Below are 24,310 nucleotides of genomic sequence, written 5' to 3'. Positions count from 1 at the left end.
TCCACAATTTGACTCCGGGACATTTGTACTTACAGACTGCCCTGGTTGAAAATTTCAATTTAGCATATTACATCTGTCCCCGGGGAAGGAGACCGCAGGAGAGTGCACTTGGTGATGCACAGACACAACCTAAAACAGGTAACATCCTGTTTGGTTCTCTCTCTCTCTCGCTCTCTCTCTTTTTTTTTTTTTTTTCTAACAAGTGTGAATTAGGTTAATTAAGACGGAGCCAGGTGAGCCGAGCAGGTTCTGGGAGGAAAGCGAACTGAGGATTCCGGCAGGAGTGTGCAGCCGGAAGAGAAACAGCGACCTCGTGCGTCGGATTCCTTGACGAGGAGGCTGTTGGAGGCCCTGTCCTGCAGCCCGGCGCGCAGACTGCAGGAGCAGCAGCATCCGACCTGAATCCCTGCTCCCAGCCCTCAGCCCGAGGCGCCCCCCTACCATTGCCTTAACACACAGGATTGCTGGGCCAAACTGGTCCGTTCAAAAGTGACGCTTGAGAAACTTAGCCTTTAACATGGCATCGCTCTACTAGCTGAGACCAGAAAGAAACTACGGAAACTCAAAAAACAAAACCCAGTTGGCAGACCTATGTATCTAAGCCCCTTCATTAAACTCTTCAAGTAACAACAACAACAACAACAAAAAGTGATGCTTAAAAGGAAGGAGAAGAGGGATGCCAGGGTGGCTCAGTGGTTGAGCATCTGCCTTTGGCTCAGGGCATGATCTCAGGGTCCCAGGATCGAGTCCCACATGGGACTCCCCGCAGGGAGCCTGCTTTTCCCTCTGCCTCTGTCTCTGCCTCTGTGTCTGTGTCTCTCATGAATAAATACATACAATTTTTTAAAATAATAAAACAATAAATAAAAGCAAAGAGAAGAAACATTTGTCCAAAGCTATATGCCTGCATCATCCCCCACCTCCATCAAACATCATCCATTAGAAATGTAGACAGAACAGGGGTCAGCCAGAACCTGTGGGCATCACCTCCTCCCGGCAGGCCCGGGGAATGACTGGGAAGTGCATTACCTTACCCAGGCACCTCTGCAGCCCACTTCCCTCCCCAAGGTTCCTGCCCACCTGCCCGTCATTCCTTCTACTCAGTGTCCCTGATATATGCAACACCTCACACTCCTGGGCAACACCTCACACTGCTGGGCAATACTTCACACGGCACCTGCCCAGGGTCCTTCTCCAAACAAAATGCACGTGTCCTGAGACTCCTTCAAATAAATGACTTAATAGTTAAATGCACATACAACATTGTATGGAGATGTTTGTGACCCAAGGACTTCAAATTTCAATATTTCGAGTCCTCTAGGCCAACCCCCCAGTAAATATAAGATTCATCATGCAGCGCTGTTCTTTCCTTGGAAGCTCCTAGAAATGACCCTGCTGAGCCTCTGTAACTGGCTCCATAAGGACAAGCTCCATAAGGACAAAGATATCTGTGTGTTTTGTTCATTGCTGTATCCTCAATGTCTAGAACAGTGCCTGGCACCTAGTAGGTGCTCAGTAAATACTTATCAAAAGGAAGAATGTGTGAATGAAGTGTTTGGCTTATGCCAAGACATATCTTCCCACCCCATCCCTTCATGCCAAACCCTGTCCTCTACAGCAACTCAGAATAAGCCCTGTCTCTTGTCTTCCTAAAGAAGGCCCCATGCCTTCTTTAGATGCCTGGAGGAACCAAGCAATGTCTGGACTTTCACAGCAGCTTCTGTGCCTAAATGCTGTGAAGGAGGCAGGGTCAGGCCCGAGACTCGTGGAAAAGTAACTGGGAGCATGAATGAGGAGTGGGAAAAGCAAGAAAAGAACTTTTTACTTTTTAGCAACCATTCCAAGAAGCAGCTACCAACAGCACCCTCCGCTCCCAAAGACACCTCCAAGCCCCTTCAGGCCGGCTTCCAGCATCTCCCTCGCTCTGGCCTCACAAGCCACCATCGTGGCTCCCTGCCTGCTCCCGGTCACAGCACAGCTCTGGGCCTGAATGAGGAAGACCCTGGCTCATCAGCTCATTTCTTAAAACACATACACACCTGCCAGAAATGGGCCGACGCCATCCCTGTGCTAACCGCTAGAGGTCAAATACGAATAAGAAACAAACATCTGCATTGGGCCATTTCCACGCCACTCGCTTCTGGGCAACAGCAGCATATGCAGGAGGAGCTGGGGAAACGCAAAAGACCTCGCAGCAGAGCTGGTGCTGGTTGAGATCCACAGGCTACCACGGAGGGCACCGGGGCTTCCTGCCCCCAATAATCTTGTACAGTAGGGAAGATGCCCATTTAGGGATGAAGAATCAAATGATCAAAGAAATTAAGTAATTTATTACCATACCAAATTGTCTATTTCCAATTTCTGTTGACTTTTTGTGCTCACCCCTATTCTCTCTCTCTCTCTCTCCCTCTCTCTCTCTCTCTCTCTCTCTCCCTGCTTACTTTGGGCTCATGACCTCTTTCCTCACTGGGCTGTGAATTCACTATCATGCCATCTACTCAGTGACTGTATTTAAGGTGTTGGGATGGTCACCTGATGTGAAGAAACCAGAACCATGAAGTATGTTGCCCAAGTCTTCACACAACCCGTGCCTTTCCTGGCACCCTACACTGCTCCCCCAAATACATGCCAAAGCCCACAGAGCTCCAGTTCACACGTGGGACTCAAGCCACCAGGGGCCCCTTGGAGTCCTGCATGACCTCCTGGGTGGGCCCTCCAGCTCCACCTGCTTCCATAGGCCTCACTACAGGGTGGACACTGAAGGAGCCCCCACCTTCCCAGTCCATGGAGTCCAGTGCGACAAAGCCTTCCAGCCACACCTTTTGCCCTCTTCTGCAATAGCTACACTGGGGATGCCACCTTTTGCTCCTTGATGTGCCTTTGAAAGGCAGTCAACTACACCTGGCAGTGGAGAACAAGGAGGAAGGCAGGACCCCAGAACCCAGTCACACCAGATTAGGACAAGGGAACATGTGTGCCCTCGTGCAGAGCCAGCTCCAACAATGGTGTTCAAGAGATTCCCAGTGAAAAGGGTGCTGTCCCCTCATTTCCTTACATTGACATGTGCCCATTTCTGCTTTAAATGTTGAATCTCTTCCATCTCTGCTTCTCTCCAGCAGGATATTTTCACCCCCTCGCTACTGACACACAGTAAGTCAAAGGAGAACTAGCAAAAGATGACAGCCAGGAGAAAGAGCCCATATGGGAGGGTTATGGGGTGGACTGAATCCCCCAAATTCATACATTGAAGTCCCAGCCCCCATGTGCCTAGATGGAACTGCAACCTCTCAAGTCAGTACGTGGGGTCCATCTGAGGCTGACGTGAGGTCACAGCATCCTCCGCACATGCACAGGGCCGTCCTGGAGGATAGTGGCTGGTAGATGGAAAGCCTGTATCTGTCCTTGCTCAGCACTGACTTGGGTCATTTGTCCTGTTCTTCCTTCATCTCTACCCCATCTCTATCCCCCACATGCACCTACTCAGCAGGGAAAGGCAGGTGCAAGCACTGGTGCCAGGACTCCTCCCTACCCTCCCACTCACAGTACATGTTGATTATCGATCAAGACACCCTTCTGCTGAGAACAGAAAAATTCTCAGAATCATCCTCAACCCAGGGCCCCTGGAAGCCACAAAAAAAAGTCTATCAGACTTGACATGATAGTTGAAACCGATTTAGGATTCCTACACTAGTCAGCAACTCTGCGAGGTCAGGACCAGCATGCTGTGTCCCTCCAAATCTCTCATAGCACCTGTCATAGTGTCGTGAAAACATCAATATGTAAACCATTCTTATTGAAATGGGTAAAATGTTGGGTTTTGGCTCAAAAGGGACAAGAGAAGTGATAGGAACAGCGGTGTCCAAATAATCACTAAGTCTGAATAGATTTTCTGGGATGACTTTTCATAATGGTTTAGGGACAGCATCCCCCTTCACCACCAACATTTATCCATTGAACAATTACTAACTGAGCACCTGTTACGTGCCAGGCCTGGCCTAAAGTTTTGGGTTCAGTGGTGGGGAGAGGCTGCCAAAAAATGCAGATCCCATAGCAATTGCAGAAAAGCACCATGAATAATTCACATCATGCACTCCATGAAATCCACAGAGACTTTCCAACACTGTGACTCTGACACACTGGGCATTAAGATGCTCTTAGCTTAAAAGTACCCCCCCCCCAACTTCTCTGCCTCCCCTGGTGACAGTAATGGCAGGAATGGGTTTACAGTCCAAGGTCAATCTTCCCTTTGAACACATTCCCAATTCTGAGTAATTCATTTCCATCAATTAACATTAATCAGCAAGGAGCAAGCTTGGTGCTAAGAAACCTCACTGCAGTGCTATGATGTCGAAAACGCATCCTTCAGAAAAAAAAATATGATTTGGGAGCTTCAGAAGCAACTTCAGCTCCTCGTTGGCTCTAGGCAGATGCCACCTGCCAAGGAAAGAGGAAGTGCCTCACGTGGGGACCATCCTACCTGTCTCACTTCATCACAGAACAGGACAAAGACCAGTGCGTAGAGGACCAGCTCGGGGGAGTGTGGCACTGAGTGAAAATCCATGAGCAGCACGTAGGCAAAGAGCAGGAGGAAGGCGATGTAGAAGACCACGTTCCAGGCGAAGACCACAAAGGGGGAGGTGAAGAACGCCACGTAGTACCACAGGATCTTCTTGTGCTTGTCGATGGGCTTCTTCCTGGACCGAGAGGTGAGAGCACCGTCACTCCCTTCTGGAGCATCACTGCTTGTGGAGGCTGCGGCCTTCCTCCTGACCACAGATGAAGCCAGGCCCAAGGCGGCGGTGGGGAGCGGGGACAGGGGAACCAGAACCGCCTTCTAGGACCGACCCAATAAAAACTCAGCCCCTGGCCTTGCAGGATCAATACATCCGACCTCTGCCTTGGGTATTGAAGATACACTATTATCTATTTGAAATCAAACCCAAGAAGATCCCCAGCTGTGTAGGCACTACCTTGATCATCATAAATCCCGGGCTTTATAACCCTCTACACAGAGCACACGTGCATGCGCGCACACATACACACACACACACAGAGTCACTCACATGATCACGTGATTCGTGTTCATACCTAAAGGATACAAAGCCACAGCCCACCAAGGGTATAATAAACAAACACAGGATAATCTTCCAGTTCTTGGTGTCTCGGGAAATCTCTCCATACCATTGCTTGGAAAGAAAATTCTACAGGGAGAGAGAGACAAAGGACACGGGTCCTTATTAATGCAATGAAATGCAGGAAGGGATGCAACCTCTTTTCCCAGCCCTCCCACCCCCTCAAAATAAATAACCCCCCAAATTAAGGTCCTATCCTTTAATATTAGTTACCTGGACTCTGAGGGGCTCTGACAAAGCCATTCATAAGTCTGTTTGATTTTCAATCCTTTCCTAACTTGGGTTCTGTGAACTTTAAAATAGAGGTGGTGTGAGTCCAAATTCCCTAAAGCTATGAATTTTAACCACCTCTAATTCTTCTTATGTAAGTTTGAACAAGTGTCTCTCTAGCTCCTTCCTCCTGTTCAATTGCAAATTCACGCACCCGTCCAGCGCGACCCGCAGGACCCCCAGGATTCATTGCTGGAGGCAGACAGGTGACAGGAACGGGGTGACGGCTGGCGTCCAACATCAATTGGAGCTGAAATGCGTGAAAAAGCTCTTCCAAGCCCTGAGAGGGGGACTGAAGCCTCCCACGAAGGTGGGAATTAGAAAACCCAGGTTGCCTCTGAGAGCCGCACTTCATGTCAACACGAACGGGTGAGCATAGACTGGTCCACATCAAAGGAGGACACAGCTCCCAGTAACGGCCCTGTTAGTCGGAAGGGGACTGGCTGGCTGGAGAGCGAGGACTGGCGTGCCCACCAGACCTTCCACCTCGCAGAAGCCACTTCTCCCGGGAAGCCTGCCAGGCTCTGCGAAGGGCATATGCTTGGCCCACGAGAGGCAGCCCCCACAAAGGACAAACTGCACGTGGTGGGTAAATGCAGCTTGCTTGCCACACCAGGGTGGGTTCCATGCGGTCCCCAGAAGTCCCCACGGGGTGGAGCCCCATTGAGCACAGTGGTAACTTGCTTCTTAGCACAACCGTGTCTACTTCCTTCCCTGGCCCCTGGCCCCAGCACCTGCATGCCCTTCCCAGGCTCACCTCCGGAACACACCACCTGCATTTAAATCCTTGCTTTCTAATTTTTCCCACTCAGTTCGCCTCCTTTCCCTTATAATCCCTTTCACTATTTCTTATAGTCCACCTATGAGTGAGACCATATGATGGTTGTCCTCCAATTAACTTATTTTACAGAGGGAGACAAACCATGAGAGACTCCTAACTCTGGGAAACACACAAAGGGTTGCAGAAGGGGAGGTGGGTGGGGACATGGGGTAACTGGGTGACGGGCACTGAGAAGGGCACTGGATGGGGTGAGCACTGGGTGTCATACTATATGTTATGTTAGCAAATTGAATTTAAATTTTAAAAAATGTAAAAATGGGGATGCCTGGGTGGCTCAGTGGTTGAGCATCTGCCTTTGGCTCAGGTCGTGATCCCGGGGTCCTGAGATCGAGTCCCATATCAGGCTTCCCACAGGGAGCTTGCTTCTCCCTCTGCCCATCTCTCTCTCTCTCTCTCTCTCTCAGTCTCTCTGTCTCTGTCTCTGTCTCTCATGGACGAATAAATAAAATCTTTTTTAAAAATGTAAAAATAATAAATAAATAAATAAATAAATAAATAAATAAATAAATAAATAAAATCCTTGCTTTGAGGCCTGCTTCTCAGGGAGCCAACAAAGAAGGTAACATCCAGCCCTCCTCACGCTTACAATCCCGCCGAGGTGACGAGCACTTTGAGTGGCATCACTAGGCCCCCAATCATAGAAAGTTCTCCCCTAGCTCAGGTTCCACGGCCACCAGCAAGAGCTGACCCCAGGCAGCAGCCGGCACACAGGAAGCCAGCTCCCTGGTCCTGCGTGTCTGGCAGGGAGAGTTCTCATGCATATTAATGAATTGGCATCAGCCTGAAAACCCTTGGGACCCGTACATTTGGGCAAGAGCAAGAGTCAGCCTCCCCCAGGCCCTAAGCTCTGTGGCACCAGCAAGATGAGGCTCAGGGCCAGAGGAGGTATGAGCAGAGTGGGGTCTGTTTTGGCCTCCAGCTCAGCCTCTCAGGCACCCCTGACCCCAATGCCAGCCTCACTCCAGTGCATTATGGTGCAGAGGCTAAAACAGCAAAAGCAAGACTCTTTCTTTGTGTGTCCCTTCTCACTGATGACTGTTGCCGTGTAGCCTAATATAGCTGTGGTAGCGAATGGATATTTTTTTTTCCACAAACGCTTTGCTAATTTTGCTAAAATATTGGCTGCCTGGTGTAAGGGAAAGCCCACAAGATGGCCAATCGACGTGGAATCAAATCTTGGCTCTCAATTCCTAGCAGTGCAACCTGAAGATTGTTCCAGAACCTATCTGAGCAGCTAAGTCCTTATCAGTAAAACGGGATGACCTCCTCCTCCACATGCGCTGTGAGGATGAAACGTGATCGCCCACATCGTGGGTGTGACAGATAAGTGTCAGTCCCCCGACCTCTCCCTACCCCCCAACTCTGCACCCAGACCCCTCCAACTGGGATTACGAGTAGAAAAATCTCCCCTCTGCAAGCTAAGACACCGAATGCAAACTGCCATTAGTTTAACTCAGTGCAGAGAACCTCTGGGCTGGCTTTACCCATTTCATACCCATTTCCTCTACTGCTGTCAGTGCCCACAGTAATGACAACGACACGCTCTGGAGTCCAGGGCTGGCGTCTCTCACATGCCATCCCACGAACCCCTCCTTTACAGACAAGGGAACTAAGGCTGTCTTGCGTGCCTTGGCCCATCACCACACACAGTTAGGGCTACAGTGCACTGAGACCCACAGCTGGGATCCAGAGACCCAGCCCATAATTACGGTGCAGTACTGGGTGCTTTGTGGAAACTCCAAGAATCTTCTTTCTCCTGCACCTGCTCTTGACACAGGGGTCTCTAACAACGCCCATGTGCTGCCATCTCCTGGACTGTCCCTCAATTTTCCCTGCTAGGGCTTTTCTATCAGAGGAGAAGGCTTGCTTTGAATGCTCTCTCGTTCCGTGCCGCGAACAGCATCTGATGGGCAAGGCCCATTTCTGCACGTGACGTTGGGTGAGTCCACGCTGCGCACCTGGACCCCGGGCTGGGCGATGAAGTGCTGGTCCGTGGCCTCCACCGCCAGCTCCAAGCAGTTGCTCCCGCCCCAGGCTTCGCAGGAGTACACCAGCAGCTGCTCGGCCAGGTCCTCGTCGCTGCTGTAGCACTCCGTGAACAGCTCTGCGGTGACATTATCATCAGAGGGAGGGAAGCCAGGGGAGGCAGGGGGGGCAAATACACAAAACTGGCCTGCCCGGCCCCCCTCAACCAAGCCCTGACTTCGGGAAAAGCCTGGTTTCTAAGAGGCATAGAGACCGCCAGCACCCTGTAACCCTTCGCTGAACAAAGGGGCTCTGGAGGCACACCACGCCCAACACAGCTCCTGATGGTAGCAGGTGTCCATAAAGGCCCACTGAATTGAGCTGCATGGGACCCTGGGAGCCCCCCTCTTTGGTGGGGCTCAACCCTGGGGAGGCATGCAGACCCTCTGCTTCCTCTCTCAGAGCAGCTCCACCTCCATTCATTTATATTCTCTGTGTTCCTGGAGGGGGACTCTTTGCCAATAAGGCACCACGCAAAAAAAAAAAAAAAAAAAAGTATAAGAGACACCGACCTATGGCATTAAAGATGTGCTTACATCCTGAGACCTAATGATAGAAATTGGAGTATAAAGCCTCACAGGAAATTTTTTAAAAGTCAAAATACTGGGATCAATTTTTGAAGTCAATCAGAAATTAATAAAATATCTTTGAAACTTTAATATGGTAAAAGAAATCATTGGATGCCCGTTTTGCCAATGCAGAGAAGCCAACCGCATGAGCATTGTTTTTATTACGTAAGACGATAATGGACCAGCGTGCGTGCATTTTGCAACGTGCCCCGTTGCAAACCGAAAACTCTCCCAAGCAAAATAAAAAGGAAAAACTGGAGCAGGCCCAAACTCTCTGTTGTTGGGAGGCAATTGCTCTGGGTTTCTCATGCTCCTGCACGGTCCAGACCTTTTGAGCAAAAAGCACCGACAAGCTTTGTTCAAGGATGACTGAACAGCAAACAGAAGACAGACATTCCAGAAGGGTAATGCTTAGCAATGCCTCTCCCCCATTGCATTCCAGGTAACGAGCAACCGCACTCCGAAGGGGGCATGGGCAGGTCATCTGCAGCCCCTATAGATGCCCCTAATCTCCTAAACTTTGGGGGAGCTGCAGGGGCAGGAACAGCTGCTCTTAGTTATGTCACTCCAAGGGAATGAAGGCACGGGGAACCAACCCAAGATGCTGCTCTGGCTGCTGCTTCGGTCATCAGTAATAAGCCATCCATGTCCCTGACCCAGGGACTCGGGGCCTTCTCTATATGAAAAGGACAGGCTAACTTGATAACTTGCAAGTCAGGTAAAAATCTCAGATCCATTGCAGTTTCTCAATAGCATCCAAAAACCCTCTTCCCCTGCCCCCAGACCGTGGTACAGAGTTTCTTAGACTAGCCTGGGGATGGCCCTGGCAGTTGCAGGATGAGACAGCCTACATTTTCCTGCATCCATTCTGGAAAACATCAGTAAGGGCCAGGGCCAACGGGCCTGTGGCTTCTGCTACAGCATACACACGTCTGAACATGCAGTCTGCAGCCCCTAATTCAGGCCAGAAAGGGGAGCCTGGACATGCCACCGATCTCTGCCACCTGGCCTGTGATTGCCACAGGCTCGTGTGCACCCACCGTGCTGTCCCATTCCTGGAGACTCACCAACTGCACGGGTCTCATACTCATTTGCCAGCTCCTCGGACTCCCCTGCAGCATTGATGTCATTCTTCACCTTGGCCAGAGTCTTCAGAAGCTTGCTGGCTCCCAGGGCTGCCAACGTGCAGCCCCTGGTCTTTTAGAGGGGTGGATAATGTCCATTAATTCATAATCCTTTGGAGTGGTCAAGTGAACATTAATGTCAGACAAGGACAAATTCATGGCAAAGGCAGGAAGTGATAAAATCTGAATCGTTCTTAACGATACAGAGTGAAACTTTGCAATGTACACTGAACAGTCTTAACTCTGAAGATGCTCACAGTCTTTAATGTGAAATTAGCATATAAAAAGAAAATATCAAGACAAACTGCCACAAGAAACTGACTGCGTGAGGCCTGACTGCCCAGCACCATACTGCAGCAGCTCAAAGAGGAGAAGTGTGGATAGGACACGGGAGAGCTGAAAATGTAGGCAATAAGACTGTGTGGATGGACTCTACTCAATATCCAACTTTACGTTCTAAAAATGGAGAAGGTAGCTTCTCCACAACTGAACATAAACTGTTACGCGCTAAATCATGAGGAAAAATCTCAGTAAGTTCCCCAAAGCAGAATTTATATATAAATCCTGCTTCCTACCTCTAATGCAATAAAGCTAGACATTGTTTTTTTTAATTAAACTTAAAAACTGCATCCACTCGGAAAACAATCCCACACCTACACACACCTGAGAAGCAAGTGCCTTCAGGGTTGCCCACCAAGTGCAGCTACCTTCTAGGTAGCTTCTAGGGGCCTTCTAGGGGCCTCCCCTCCCAATCACACCTCTGCTGACATGGAAACAGAGGCACAACCATATTCACCTGACATGAGACATTCCATTTCATTGATGATGTCTTAGATCAGACATGTGAGTTTTGAGGTGACAAAAAAACACAAGAAAGCATGTATTTAGGGTAAATCTGGCACAGGCCTAGACACCGACCTGCTCCCAAATGACCTTGGACAGTTCCTTCTTGTTCTGAAGAATGGCCCAGATGAAGAGTGCTTGCAGCGGGTGCCGAGTGATAGGAGACACATCCTGGGAGGAGTTAGAGCGTGTGGTCAGCATGTGAATGGAACATTCCTTTAGTAGATGCACTGGCATAAGAGCAAAGTGGTATCAGGATGCCCCAGGGGAGCATCCCATGTGTAGAGGGCTCTGTTACCTACAGCAACAACTTGCTGATAACACACCATTTTCATTGGTTCCTTCTTTTCCAAAACCTCTGTTAGTACCTCTGTTAGTATATGAATCCATTCCAGCAGCACAGTGATGTGATTTTCATCACTGCAACTCACCAGGTAGGATTATTTGACACAAAATCACTCACCTGTCATAAAAGATGATATATGACTAGATAGGAAGGAGCAAAGGATAGCAACATGTGCCAACAGCAGTTTAAGAACTAAACAATTTCTAGCAGGTTAAAGAATTCCTCTCATCACATAAATCTGTTTCTCTTCTAGAAAAGTCACTCAAGCTCAATTCTAACTTTCCTATAGTTTAAGTTCAATTATTACAACCTGAAACCTTGCTTCTTTCTTGGGACCATTATTCAAACTTTCAATTCCTAATTCACTTGCCAACTCCTATTCAGAATTCCCTGTCTTCCAATGGAAGTTTTTCAGATAGGAAACAATGAAACACCTCTATTCCTTTTAAACTTCCATATGGGTTTTACCAGGATCCAAAATGCTTCGGGCAGAATTATGGATACTGCAAAGAGCTTTAACATAAATAGCATCAAATAGAAGCTCGTTAAACACTTCCAATTCCTTCAAATACCTAGCTCATTTAGATTTTTGCAATGCACACCCATACACCTTTAGATTTTTTTGCAATGCACACACATACACCTATTAAAATCCTAGAATTACAGGAGATAATGACCTCGTTTGAGTTTTCACAGGAGCAACCAAGAATTTGAGACAAGTAGTCAATTTGAGGGGTGACCCCAGTGAAACCCACAGGGAGAGTGAGGAAATAAGATCGGAAAAGAAAGAACCAATGAAAATGGTGTGTTATTAACAAGTTGTTGCTGTAGGTAACTGGAGATTTACTACCACTAGGGAATTCTGGGAACCAGTGTAGAATACATGCCTCAGCATTAGCTCCTCCAAGTGGGGAGGGAGCTGGGGTATTTATACACCAACTGCTGGCAGTCACAGGGCTATAACCAGAGCAAACCTTCAGCAAAGAGCTGCAGCTGTGGGCTCGCAAACTGGGCCTGCGTGTGGTTGAAACACGAAGGCCTGAGAGAATTCAGGTGGTACCTCTACAGCAGCCTCCTGCATGGGAACCTGGATTATCCATTTGGAAATAGTCACTGCCCCTTTTATCTACAAAGGGAAACTTGGCAGTCCTTTACCCAAGCTATTGATCACACCTGAAAGGCTGAGACATGAACAGGGAGCCATTCATTTGTCCCTCTTCCTTGTTAGATGCCTTCAGAAAGTGTGTGTGCCCCCACGGAGCTTTGCAATTAAGAAAAATTGTGACAATAATTTGAAGTATAGCACAGAGCTTAGAGCAAGATGTCAGACAACTCACCCAGCAGACTCATTATCTTACTGTATCTCATTACGCCACAGTAAAGGCAGTCGCAAAAATGAACAATGCCAACATGCTAGCTACTTTATCGCATTTAGAGAAGAAGTGGGAACGATGGAAGTCAAGATATTTTTTTTGCAGGAAGACTCAAAAGCAGACCACCGCACCGCCCCAGTACATACGTGAAGTTCTTCATCTATGTCATCCCTGCTTATTTCTGTCTTCCTTTCGGAAGCCTCTCCGGAAGTTGGCCACCAGTTTCCAGACGAATGTGAGGAGGGCATCGTTATAGGAATTCTTGGCAATCTGCAGGTTCCGGTAGACAAGGGTGCTGAAGTGGTTGGAGAAGAGTTCAGTGAGGACGTCATTGGTGAGAAACTTGCGCAGGTTCAACCCATTCTCCAGGAAGAGGCGGACAAACTTGGGTCTGTCCTTTATGAGAGCTGTAAACATGACCTCTTGCAGATCAGCAGACTATGGAGAAAGCAGAGAGGGGACTCAGACCCCACAGCCAACAAAAGAAACACAACATGTTTTCTTTCTCCTTTACGTCATATTCCCAGCCACAAAGTAAGAGTGACCTCAACATCTCTTTTAATCCTGTTTTGGGAATAAATTTAGTCTTTTCAGCTCTAATGCCACTTTAGATCATAGTTCAAACAGACAGGGAGGTGGCAAGGTGGAAACTTTGAAGGCAGCCAGGTGTGGGCTTGGAGGTGACCTGGCCTCTTGCTATCGCAGAAGAGAGATAATTACATGGGGACGACATCGGTCAGGAATTTATCCCGGCGCCCAGCATGCCAGAAGCACCCAGGGGCAGTGTGGCTCGCACCATCTCTCTGAAGTCTACAGTAGACGCTGTGAACCGACCACCGGCCTGTCTTCACTCCACACCCTGGAAGCTGCCCTTCGAGCCACACACCACCAGGCAAAGGGCCCGTCGTGTTACATCGCAGGAAGTCACTGGGACACTTGACAATGACACCTGGGTCTTATTATCTTTACCTCCACTTTCTGGGCTTCCTGATAAACCTGTCCCATAGGAGCTTACTGAGAATCTTATTAAAGATGATTAATGTTTACCTCAGACACAAACCAGTGGGCATCAGGCCACATCAGCTTTCAGCTGTGTTCCGCTTGTCCTCCAGAACATTGTTCACAGCTCCGTACAGTTGCCAACATTACCACTTAGAGGGTTCATAAACATCTACACATTTCCAGCATTAAAATCCAGATTTAGAAGGGGAAACCAGAAACTGACAACACAGAGAATCACCAGCTGGAGTCAAGGGACCGAGAATCTCTAGTCCCCAAAGCCCCCGCCCTGCCCCAACTCCTCATTCTGTCCACACGGCCCACTTCACTCACAATGTGTGCCTGACCCCCGCTTCTGGTGAATATCCTCTGCCAAGGGCAGCATTAACTGTTTCTGCTTCTGCCTCATGCCGGACTCCTGGGGATCACACATTGCCTAGAGAGGGACCTGGCAAGTGTCCCGTAGGTCTCCAAGCTGTGGCTCTACCCTCCTAAATCATCTGCCTTTCCTTGTTCACACACTTGATAGGGCGATGGTCCCCACACTTCGATCAGGGTCATCAGGGGGGCTTATTAAAATACAGGTTGCCAGAGACCATCTTAGAATTTCTGCTTTAGCAGGTTGAGGTAAGGTCTGACAATTTGTGCTGCTAACAAGCTCCCAGGTTACGCCCATGCTGCCACCGGTCTGAGGACCATACTTTGAGAACCGCTGGCATACAGAGAAAGAGAAAACTTTGCAGTCCGACACATCTTTGTTTCCAAATCCTCATTCTACCATTACCTACATGTGTGACCTAGAACAAGGCTGTGTCTCCCAGCCTCAGTTTGCTCTTCTGTAAAATAGGTGCTTGCCGGGTGAAATGAGCTAACGCAGGCCAAGTTCTTTTCAGAGATTTGAGGTCAGAGAAGGCCCTCAAAACAATATCAGTAACTCCCGATCCTGTGGTACCTTGGAACCCTGGATTATTAACTGGAAAAACGAGACCATCCCTGCTGTGGATTGGTGTGGATGCCAAATAAACTAACACCGTGGAACTGCTTTGTGCAGTATAAAAGGTGACACAGATATTGTCATCATTCCAAAAGCTTTTACTTATTTTGAAAGGCACACTTATACAGGGTTCGATACGTGCCAATGTTCTAAGTGCTTCAGAAACACCATCTGATTTAGCCATCATCACAATCCAATGAGGTAGGTACCGCTCTGATTCTATGATCATCACCTACATTGTCAGGTGAGCCTGGTGTGCAGGTAGATGTTTAACAACCACATCTCTGAAAGAAAATAATAAGCTCTGATTCATGGTACTTGCCAGTGCCTGTGGTGCAAAGGCTCCCACTGTGCCCAATTTTCAGCCACCAGTGTGACCTCACTGAAGGCTGAATTGGGAGCAAATGTGGAGAAGCACTCCCACTGCCTAGTATTTCCAGCATGAAGATGCAACAGGCCAAAACAACTTCCAGAGCACCGATAGTAGCAAATGTGGTAAAACAATTAGAAAGTGATGAGTTTTGATTATTTATTGCCTTTATTTTTAATAAAAAAATTTAATGGGTGGCTCAGCGGTTTAGCGCCTGCCTTTGGCCTAGGGCGTGATCCTGGAGTCCAGGGATCGAGTCCCACATCAGGCTCCCTGCATGAAGCCTGCTTCTATTTCTGCCATTCTCTCTCTCTCTCTCCCTCTCTCATAAATAAATAAAATATTTTTAAAAATTTAATTCTGAAGGTATATAATTTAATTCCTAATAACAACTGTATTAACGACAGACTTGCAAAATGTCTGAAATCTTAGCAGTCAACCTTTGCAAGCCAGCATGAGCTGACTCCAACACACCACCTATGGAGAAACTGAGGCACAGAGCAGTTAAGTGACTCGTGGAGGCTAAGTCATGCAGATGGGCTGGCTCTAGAGTCCATTCTCTTAACCGTTATGCCTTTCACCCTGAACTATCTTTAGCAGAGTTAATAAAATTAAATGTACCATTCAATATATGCCTAAGTTTATGTTTATTTCCACCATCTGACCTTACTTAAATAGAACATTTCGCACACAGGGATTAATTTATGAATCAATTAACTAGATCTCCTTATAATTCTACCTACTTTCAACTTCCTAAAGCCTTGCAGCGTGCAATAGGGTTCACCCTACTGCAAAGACCAAACACAAGATAATGTTTGCTAAGGGAATAAATAATTTAAAACCCATAAGCCGTTACTTTATTTGCATTACATTATTAAAATTGATAATGTATTAATATAAATCAAGTCTTCATCTGATTTTACAACAATGAGCCTAGAAGTGTTTTCTGAACCTGACAACACAGGATGAATGTCATGAGATACACGAGCCTTCTGATCTACAAGAACTCTCATAAAACTAAATAGATTCTCACTACCCACTTATGACTTAGATTGATCCAAGAGAGCAGAAAACAAAGCAGCACACAGCCTCGCAGATCCAAGAATGATGGGCTATAATTGTTCCTCTGAACAAAGCTCCTAGAACTATTTAACATGAGCTGTACACAAGTGGACACTGCTAAAGTAGGCAGTCCTACAGCTCTTCTGAGAAGAATCAGCCTACTGGAAAAAAATTACAGTTTTTATTGGACATACAACTTCCGTATTCAAGATGTTTGTTTGGCCAAGAATCCAGAGTCTCTAACTCTAAGACATTCATTGTGTGTCTTCAATCAAGTTTCTATTTTTCCCTTATGCATCTCACGGCTGACAACCCTCTTATCAGACCTTAGCTGGGCAGAGGGGGCAGGGTGCAAAAAATGAGCAGTGCTGTCTTGATTTTTAGTCAAGCTACTTCTGATAAACCCCTTTTAGCCATCTTGCACAGATTATCTCCATACATCGCCCCATCTGCTCCCAGGAGGGGGTCTGCACCTCTGCACCCAGATGGAGAAGCACCTCTCAGGTTGTGACTGCGGGCTGGAAACTTTGGCTGGCATTAGTGGATTGATACGTTCTTGCATGAGTGCTTCTGTTTTTATTATCTCTTAACAACAAACCTACTAAGTCCATGTGATCATCCTACACTATGGATAAGGAAAGTGACAGCTGACACCAGAGGGGACAGTCCTCTACAAGATCTGATATTGAAGATCTCTCAATACGTGGACCAGACCTGACACTGGACTAGCCCAGGAGAGCTTCTTTTTACCTCCCATCGGCGGTCGTTGGTGAATATCTCCTCATTGGCTAGGTCCAGCTGGTTCCATTCCAGCAGAAGCTTCAGCTGCCCATTCCAGTTATCCTTATCTTGTTCATTGGTGCTAAAGGCTGTAGGAGGACAGGGGGTGGAAAAATCAACTCACTAGAAAAAAGAGAGTCAGAACCATTCCACAGCCAATTATCAGAGCTTTTTATAAAGTAGATTCTAAGCACGTTCTCTTAGAATCTGACACTCAGAGCAGTCATTTCGCCTGTTCTTATGCCTAAATAATGAATTTATTCATATTGTCCATATTCTGTATGTCCTAGAAGTATATAATTAGGATCAATTCAAACCATAATAATATCTTTCCATTTCATATCCTAACAGATAATTATGCTATATTGATATTTTCCATAGGTTCAGATTCCATGAATATTATATTTCAAGGACCATATCTGACTTATACTATATATCTAAATCTACAAAATAATGAGCCATATTATAACAATGTCTAATGTCTTTTCCAGAGCTAATATATTCTGCATTCACAAATCTCTATAAATATAATCCCATTTTAATAAATACACTTACAACCAAATTTCTAGCAAACATAATACGAATAATTCTAATAAATAGTTAATGCTTAAATCACCCTTCCTAGGTACCTCACCCTACTCTCTCTGCATACCTTACATATATTAATCAGGTGGCTCAACTCTACATGGTCTTTGCCAAGGATCGATTTACTCCAGGTAACATCCACCTTGATGGAATTCTAAGACAGCAAAGACCACAGGTGAGAATTTTAAAATAGGTTCATTCATAAGCTTCAGGAGATTTGTAGATTCCTGAAACTGAATGCAAAATTATTTACATGTACAAAGTACATGTGCATGTGTGTACATATATAAGCAGAACCCTAGGACAGAGCCCAAAGCTTTCACCACCTCCTGAGACTCAGCTGAAAATTTAAACGATTGTTACAGACAGCTCTTTGGAGAGTGCTGGGATCGTATTTGGTCAGTACCTTAATGACATAAAAATTCTTGTTCTATTAAATACATCCAACCAAGAAGATTTAACTCAGCAGGTCAATAGTAGTTATTCTAGCTTCCAATCTATGATAGCGAAAATTAAGTACAAGATTATATTTCCATAAAGCTGTTTTAAGAAATACATGCAGGCCATTAGAAGCCACAGAAAGCAACACAAAGCCCAAACTTCTAGAGGAGCTATTTTTACTCACCTTTGTACAAAGCATAAGAAATAGCATTGCTCACAATTTCATCTCCAGCTTCTTCCATTTTAATAACTGTTAATAGGTGAGAACTTTCGAGAATTTCTTTGAGCTGGCAAGATTTAAAGGGCACAGTTGTCAGGCAACTGATTTCAGTCATAAGGAGCATAAACGTCTCTCTTTTGGTAAAGAATCTTTTATTCCATTCTTTCTTGAAGACAGTCTACAGGGTGTTCCAGAGCCCCTTCCCTCACCTACAGCACCTGTCCCCGTAGCACCTGACCTCTGAGTTGAAATAATGAGTCCTTAGCCACAATGAGAACAAAGTACTGCTTGTACGAGGGCGACACATGTGAAAAAGTTCCTATTGAAGAGCTGAGACTCAGGGACTGGGGGTGAATGCGAGTGTGTGTGTGCATGTGTGTGTGAGTGAGCATGCGTGAGTGTGTGCATGGGTCTTTATGAGTGTGTGGGCATATATAAGTGTGGACATGTGTGAGTGAGTGTGTGCAGGTGTGAGTGAGCATTGTGAGTGTGTGTATATGTATGTGAGTGTGTGAGTGGGCTGTGTGGGTGTGTGTGAGTGTGCATGGGTATGTGAGTGTGTGCAGGTGTGAGTATGCATGTGCATGACTGTGTGAGTATGCATGACTGTGTGAGTATGCATGACTGTGTGAGTATGCATGTGCATGCACCCATGTCATCAGGCTTGGCACATGGTAGGCCATTGTTGAATGAGCGAACAAAAGTGAAAAGAGGAAGAGAAAGTCATAGAAAACACCCAGTGTGGTCATCAGGGCTTAACCCATGGGAAGGAAAAGTGCAATATAAACAATAGCCAAGAGGACTTGACTGGATAAAGAGAAAAGGAATTTGCTATTATCCTTCATGATTTTTCTGTAATACTTAATTTTAAAACCTGATCTCAAGGCACCTGGGTGGCTCAGTCAGTTAAGTGACTGCCTTCAGCTCAGATTGTGATCTCGGGGTCCTGGGATCAAGCCACACGTTGGGCTCCCTACTCAGCAAGGAGTCTGCTTTTCCCTTTCCTGCTGCCCCTCCCCCACACTCATGCTTGCTCTCTCTCTCTCTTTCTATCTCAAATAACTAAATAAAATCTTTCAAAAATAAATAAATGAATAAAACCCAATCCCAAGGCTTCCAGGGTCATTGAGCTTGGCCAAAGCTCAACAAGGTAGAGCGCCTGTAGAAGAGGAAGCCAGCCTGGTTTTGGTTTACTGGGCTCCAGGTTGGAGACAGGGGCCCAGCAACATTTGGAAACAAGGATCTGGAACTGCAGAGTCTTGCCTGGCCAGGGGGAGGGAGATCTCAGGCCAGGGTGGAAGGGTGAAAGCCGTGCAGCAGGCAGGGCCTTGGATTTGGACATTAGGAGTGACAGTTTGGGCTGCAGTCTCCTGGGAAGGCAGTACTGGAGGCCTTAGTTCAGAGCATGCAGTGATTGGGGGTGACCAGGAAATATAGGAAAACCACAGGGACACACACACTGTAGGCAGTGGGAGGGTGAGCGTGAAGGATGGGGTCCTGTCTCCAAGTGGGCAGTCCTAGCCCAGGCAAGAGGAAGGGAGTACAACTAGAAATGACAGGGGGAAGGGGTCCAGGTCCCAAGATTCCAGGCACACGTGGGGGTGGGTAGCACTGAGGGGCTGAGACATCTTTCCCTTCCAAACAAAAAGGAAAAAGGAGAAGGTGAATATGGGTAGAGGGCACACTGATGGGGCCCAGGGACACCTTTGGGGAATCCTACATGGTCTCCCTCCTCAACACCTCCTTCTTGCGTCCTCTAGCCCTGCCCCCTCCCACTGCAGCCAGTGTGAGCTTCCCTGAACACAACTCACCACATGCTCACCCTGATTCAACCTTGCAGTGACTTCCTCTTCCACTTGAACATGATCCAGACCTCAAAACAGTGATCGAGAAGCTGCCTGGCCTGGCCCTTCATAAGCTCTCCAGCTTCCCCTGGGAACTCCGACCCTCACTGCCATATTCCAGGTCCTTGGGTGGGCCATGCTTGCTTTGTGCCTCAGGGCATTTGCACATGCTATCCTCATCATTACAATCCCAGTCTTCACCCCCACTGACTACCTGCCATTCAGATCACAGCTTTCACCTACTCTGAGAAGTCTCCTGAGAGACCTTTCTTACCAGGCCAGGCTCCCTTGGCTCATACCGTTCCAAATCCATGTTACCTTTCTTTAGCACACTCATTTCAGTTTGAAATTATACAACGCTATGTATCATAATCACTCAACACAAACTTTATTCCAATTTCTGTTTTCTCTATGGGGACATGGACTCTTCCCATTGTGTACACTGCTCTTTCTGAAATGCCTATTCCAGAACCTGACATATGGTATATGCTCAATAAATATCAACTGAATAAATGAGTAGATGAAAGAGTTTGAAATAAATGAATGCTATCTAGGCGGACTGATGGATTGGGATACTATGAAGGGTTAAGTTCTCCAGAAGGTGAGGAGCAGGCAGAGGAGAACAATTCTGGTTGAACTGGTAGAAAAAGAAAGCATGATCCCAGTGGAGATATATTGGGTTCCCTGGAAAGGTCAGGAAACCATGAGTTCAGATTTGAGGGTTGGTCATCCACAAGATCAGTGAGGTCACCTCTAATTAGCCTGGAGGGTTGTTCAATTAATATCTGACTGGATGTATACATTCATTAATTAACAATTCCACTCTTGAGCTTGGTCTTTTGGGAAATCTGTACTGATTGCAAAACTTCATATAAGTGCATAACTAAAATGCCAGACCAATTTTTATTATTGATGGATGTCTTCTGACCTGATTATAATTATGAAGGATCATTAGCATATTAGATATGAATATGAATGAGGTATGAATTCCAGGAAGGATAAGTGAGATGTGTCTGATTTTTAGCCTGTTTCAGATTTCCTGTAACAGTTTTCTGAAAGCAGAAATCAAATTCCCTCACTGAGGGTGGAGGACTCATTAGACGGCCTCCGTTCTTTGGACATGACCTGGCTCAGACTCTTCAAGCCAACTTGCATGAGGAGTAAAGGGAAAGCCACTGACAAGGATCCAGAGCCATCTTTGGTGGGTAAGCTAAGAGTTGCCTATTCCTTCCTCTGTGGGTATCCTTGAACCAACTACTGAATTTCTTCCATGCACCCAAGAAAGCACCTTGAGTTTAGTGCTCAACAGTCAGTGTCTCTGGGATTGCTCTGTTGCTGTGTTTGGAATTGACTCAGACCATTTAGGTCTCCACATGTGGAGAATGAAAACTGTATAACCACTTTGGGAAGGGAGGACTCCTTTTCCTCACCGACATATTTCCATGCAAAGTGAGCTCCATCCAAATCAAGCCCCTTGACATTCTCCACCCCTTCACTTACTCCCATTTAGGGTCAGGGAGTGACATGTCTGATTGATGACTCTCACTCTGCCCAGCCAGCCCTTTCCTGCTTTTCTGTTGGGATCTACTCCTTGCAGAGTGCTAGTGTTCTGCTCTGCCATGGGCCACACACTTGGCCGGGGTGGGGAGGCAGCTCCATCTAGATGGGCTCATCTATCTCATTCTGGGGCTCAGCACAAGGAAGCCCATTACGACTGCACCCCTAAGCCACCTCTGCCAATTTTGCTTTTATCATCAACGAAGCTGATAAAATTTGATCTCTGTTCACCTTGCACCTATTTCTCAACTGGGCTTGGCCAAGATACAAGGAAATCCCAGCATGAACTTTTGTATAAAACCATCAGCTTTATATTTTTAGTAAAACCTGAAAAACACTATAATTCATATAGGAATATCATACAAGTCTACGTGGGGCAGGACATCATTCAGCACCAATATTGACACTGGAAGAAGATACATCTGTGTTTTTAAATTCGAAATTTTAGGTAATAAGACTTAATTATCCAGAAAGGACTTGCTTCTTCACCACTTCAGCCATCGCATCTCACCAGGATTACAAGCTAATCATCCATGCATCTGAAATTAAATAAGACCAGTAGGGTCCCACTGTGTGTTAATTTACCAGAGAACCCAGCAGCCTAGAAGGCTGAGTTCATTTTTCTCATGATTAACAAGTATTTGGTTTATTTAGACTTGCCTTAAACAATGGCAGAGACTACCCATGAACAAGACTATCTTCATGATACCAGAGTTTCAGTTTGCTGCATTGGATATTTTGAAATGCTTTCACAACTAAATAGTGTTAAAATGCCAGTCTAGTTAAATAATATTTCTTATACTAAATCCAACCTTGAACTCTAATGACAAAATGGGTTCTATGATTAAAAATAACTCTCAGGACGCCTCGGTGGTTCAGTGGTTGAACATCTGCTTCTGGCTCAGGGCATGATTCCAGAGTTCCGGGATCAAGTCCCGCATGGGGCTCCCCATATGGAACCTGCTTATTCCTCTGACTATGTCTCTGTCTCTCTGTGTGTGTCTCTCATGAATAAATAAATAAAATATTTAAAAAATAACTCCCTCATTGTCCATAGCCTGTTATTTCCTTTATGATTCCCAAGTGGCAGCATATATTCCAAAAAATATCCAAGCATCAAAGTCCATTCTGGAATGAGCTGACTTGAATGTACCCACTGATATTAACGTGGGCTTTCTAAGAACTGAGAAGTCAAGGAAATGGAAGTTGGTTCAACTCAACAGCAATCATTATGTATGGTGCAAGAGAGTGGTCTAGTTTCATTCTTCTGCATGTGGATGTCCAATTTTCCCAGCACCATTTATTGAAGAGACTGTCTTTCTTCCAGTGGATAGTCTTTCCTCCTTTGTCCAATATTAGTTGACCATAAAGCAGAGGGTCCACTTCTGGATTCTCTATTCTGTTCCATTTATCTATGTGTCTGTTTTTGTACCAGTACCACACTGTCTTGATGACCACAGCTTTCTAGTACAACCTGAAATCTGGCATTGTGATGCCCCCAGCTATGGTTTTCTTTTTTAAAATTCCCCTGGCTATTTGGGGTCTTTTCTGATTCCACAAAATCTTAAAATAATTTGTTCTAACTCTCTGAAGAAAGTCCATGGTATTTTGATAGGGATTGCATTAAACGTGTAAATTGCCCTGGGTAACATTGACATTTTCACAATATTAATTCTGCCAATCCATGAGCATGGAATATTTTTCCATCTCTTTGTGTCTTCCTCAATTTCTTTCAGAAGTGTTCTATAGTTTTTAGGGTATAGATCCTTTACCTCTTTGGTTAGGTTTATTCCTAGGTATCTTATGCTTTGGGTGCAATTGTAAATGGGATTGACTCCTTAATTTCTCTTTCTTCAGTCTCATTATTAGTATATAGAAATGCCACTGACTTCTGGGCATTGATTTTGTATCCTGCCACACTGCCAAATTGCTGTATGAGTTCTAGCAATCTTGGGGTGGAGGCTTTTGGGTTTTCTATGTAGAGTATCATGTCATCGGCCAAGAGGGAGAGTTTGACTTCTTCTTTCCCAATTTGAATGCCTTTAATGTCTTTTTGTTGTCTGATTGCTGAGGCTAGGACTTCTAGTACTATGTTGAATAGCAGTGGTGAGAGTGGACATCCCTGTCTTTTTCCTGATCTTAGGGGAAAGGCTCCCAGTGCTTCCCCATTGAGAAAGATCTAAATGTGAGACAAGATTCCATCAAAATCCTAGAGGAGAACACAGGCAACACCCTTTTTGAACTCAGCCACAGTAACTTCTTGCAAGATACATACATGAAGGCAAAAGAAACAAAAGCAAAAATGGACTATTGGGACTTCATCAAGATAAGAAGATTTGCACAGCAAAGGATACAGTCAACAAAACTAAAAGACAACCTACAGAATGGGAGAAGATATTTGCAAATGACGTATCAGATAAAGGGCTAGTTTCCAAGATCTATAAAGAACTTATTAAACTCAACAGCAAAGAAACAAACAATCCAATCATGAAATGGGCAAAAGACATGAACAGAAATCTCACAGAGGAAGACATAGACATGGCCAACATGCACATGAGAAAATGCTCTGCATCACTTGCCATCAGGGAAATACAAATCAAAACCACAATGAGACGCCACCTCACACCAGTGAGAATGGGGAAAATTAACAAGGCAGGAAACAACAAATGTTGGAGAGGATGCGGAGAAAAGGGAACCCTCTTACACTGTTGATGGGAATGTGAACTGGTGCAGCCACTCTGGAAAACTGTGTGGAGGTTCCTCAAAGAGTTAAAAATAGATCTGCCCTACGACCCAGCAATTGTACTGCTGGGGATTTACCCCAAAGATACAGATGCAATGAAACGCTGGGACACCTGCACCCCGATGTTTCTAGCAGCAATGTCCACAATAGCCAAACTGTGGAAGGAGCCTCGGTGTCCATCGAAAGATGAAT

General features: G+C 46.0%; 1 protein-coding gene across 1 annotated transcript in view; it reads right to left on the bottom strand.

Annotated features, from left to right (window-relative positions):
* TRPM8 (transient receptor potential cation channel subfamily M member 8) overlaps positions 1 to 24,310 on the bottom strand; it is a 95,162-nt gene that overhangs the window by 31,743 nt on the left and 39,109 nt on the right. The window contains 10 exon segments of the mRNA XM_049101286.1: positions 4,478 to 4,694; positions 5,089 to 5,201; positions 8,202 to 8,347; positions 9,905 to 10,034; positions 10,880 to 10,975; positions 12,670 to 12,699; positions 12,701 to 12,961; positions 16,699 to 16,817; positions 17,939 to 18,041; positions 19,786 to 19,829. Of these exon segments, the coding sequence (XP_048957243.1) occupies positions 4,478 to 4,694; positions 5,089 to 5,201; positions 8,202 to 8,347; positions 9,905 to 10,034; positions 10,880 to 10,975; positions 12,670 to 12,699; positions 12,701 to 12,961; positions 16,699 to 16,817; positions 17,939 to 18,041; positions 19,786 to 19,829 (1,259 nt within the window).

The sequence above is a fragment of the Canis lupus genome, chromosome 25, assembly GCF_003254725.2.
Source record: "Canis lupus dingo isolate Sandy chromosome 25, ASM325472v2, whole genome shotgun sequence".
NCBI lineage: Eukaryota > Metazoa > Chordata > Mammalia > Carnivora > Canidae > Canis > Canis lupus.
This window is presented reverse-complemented; position numbering and strand designations above follow the sequence as displayed.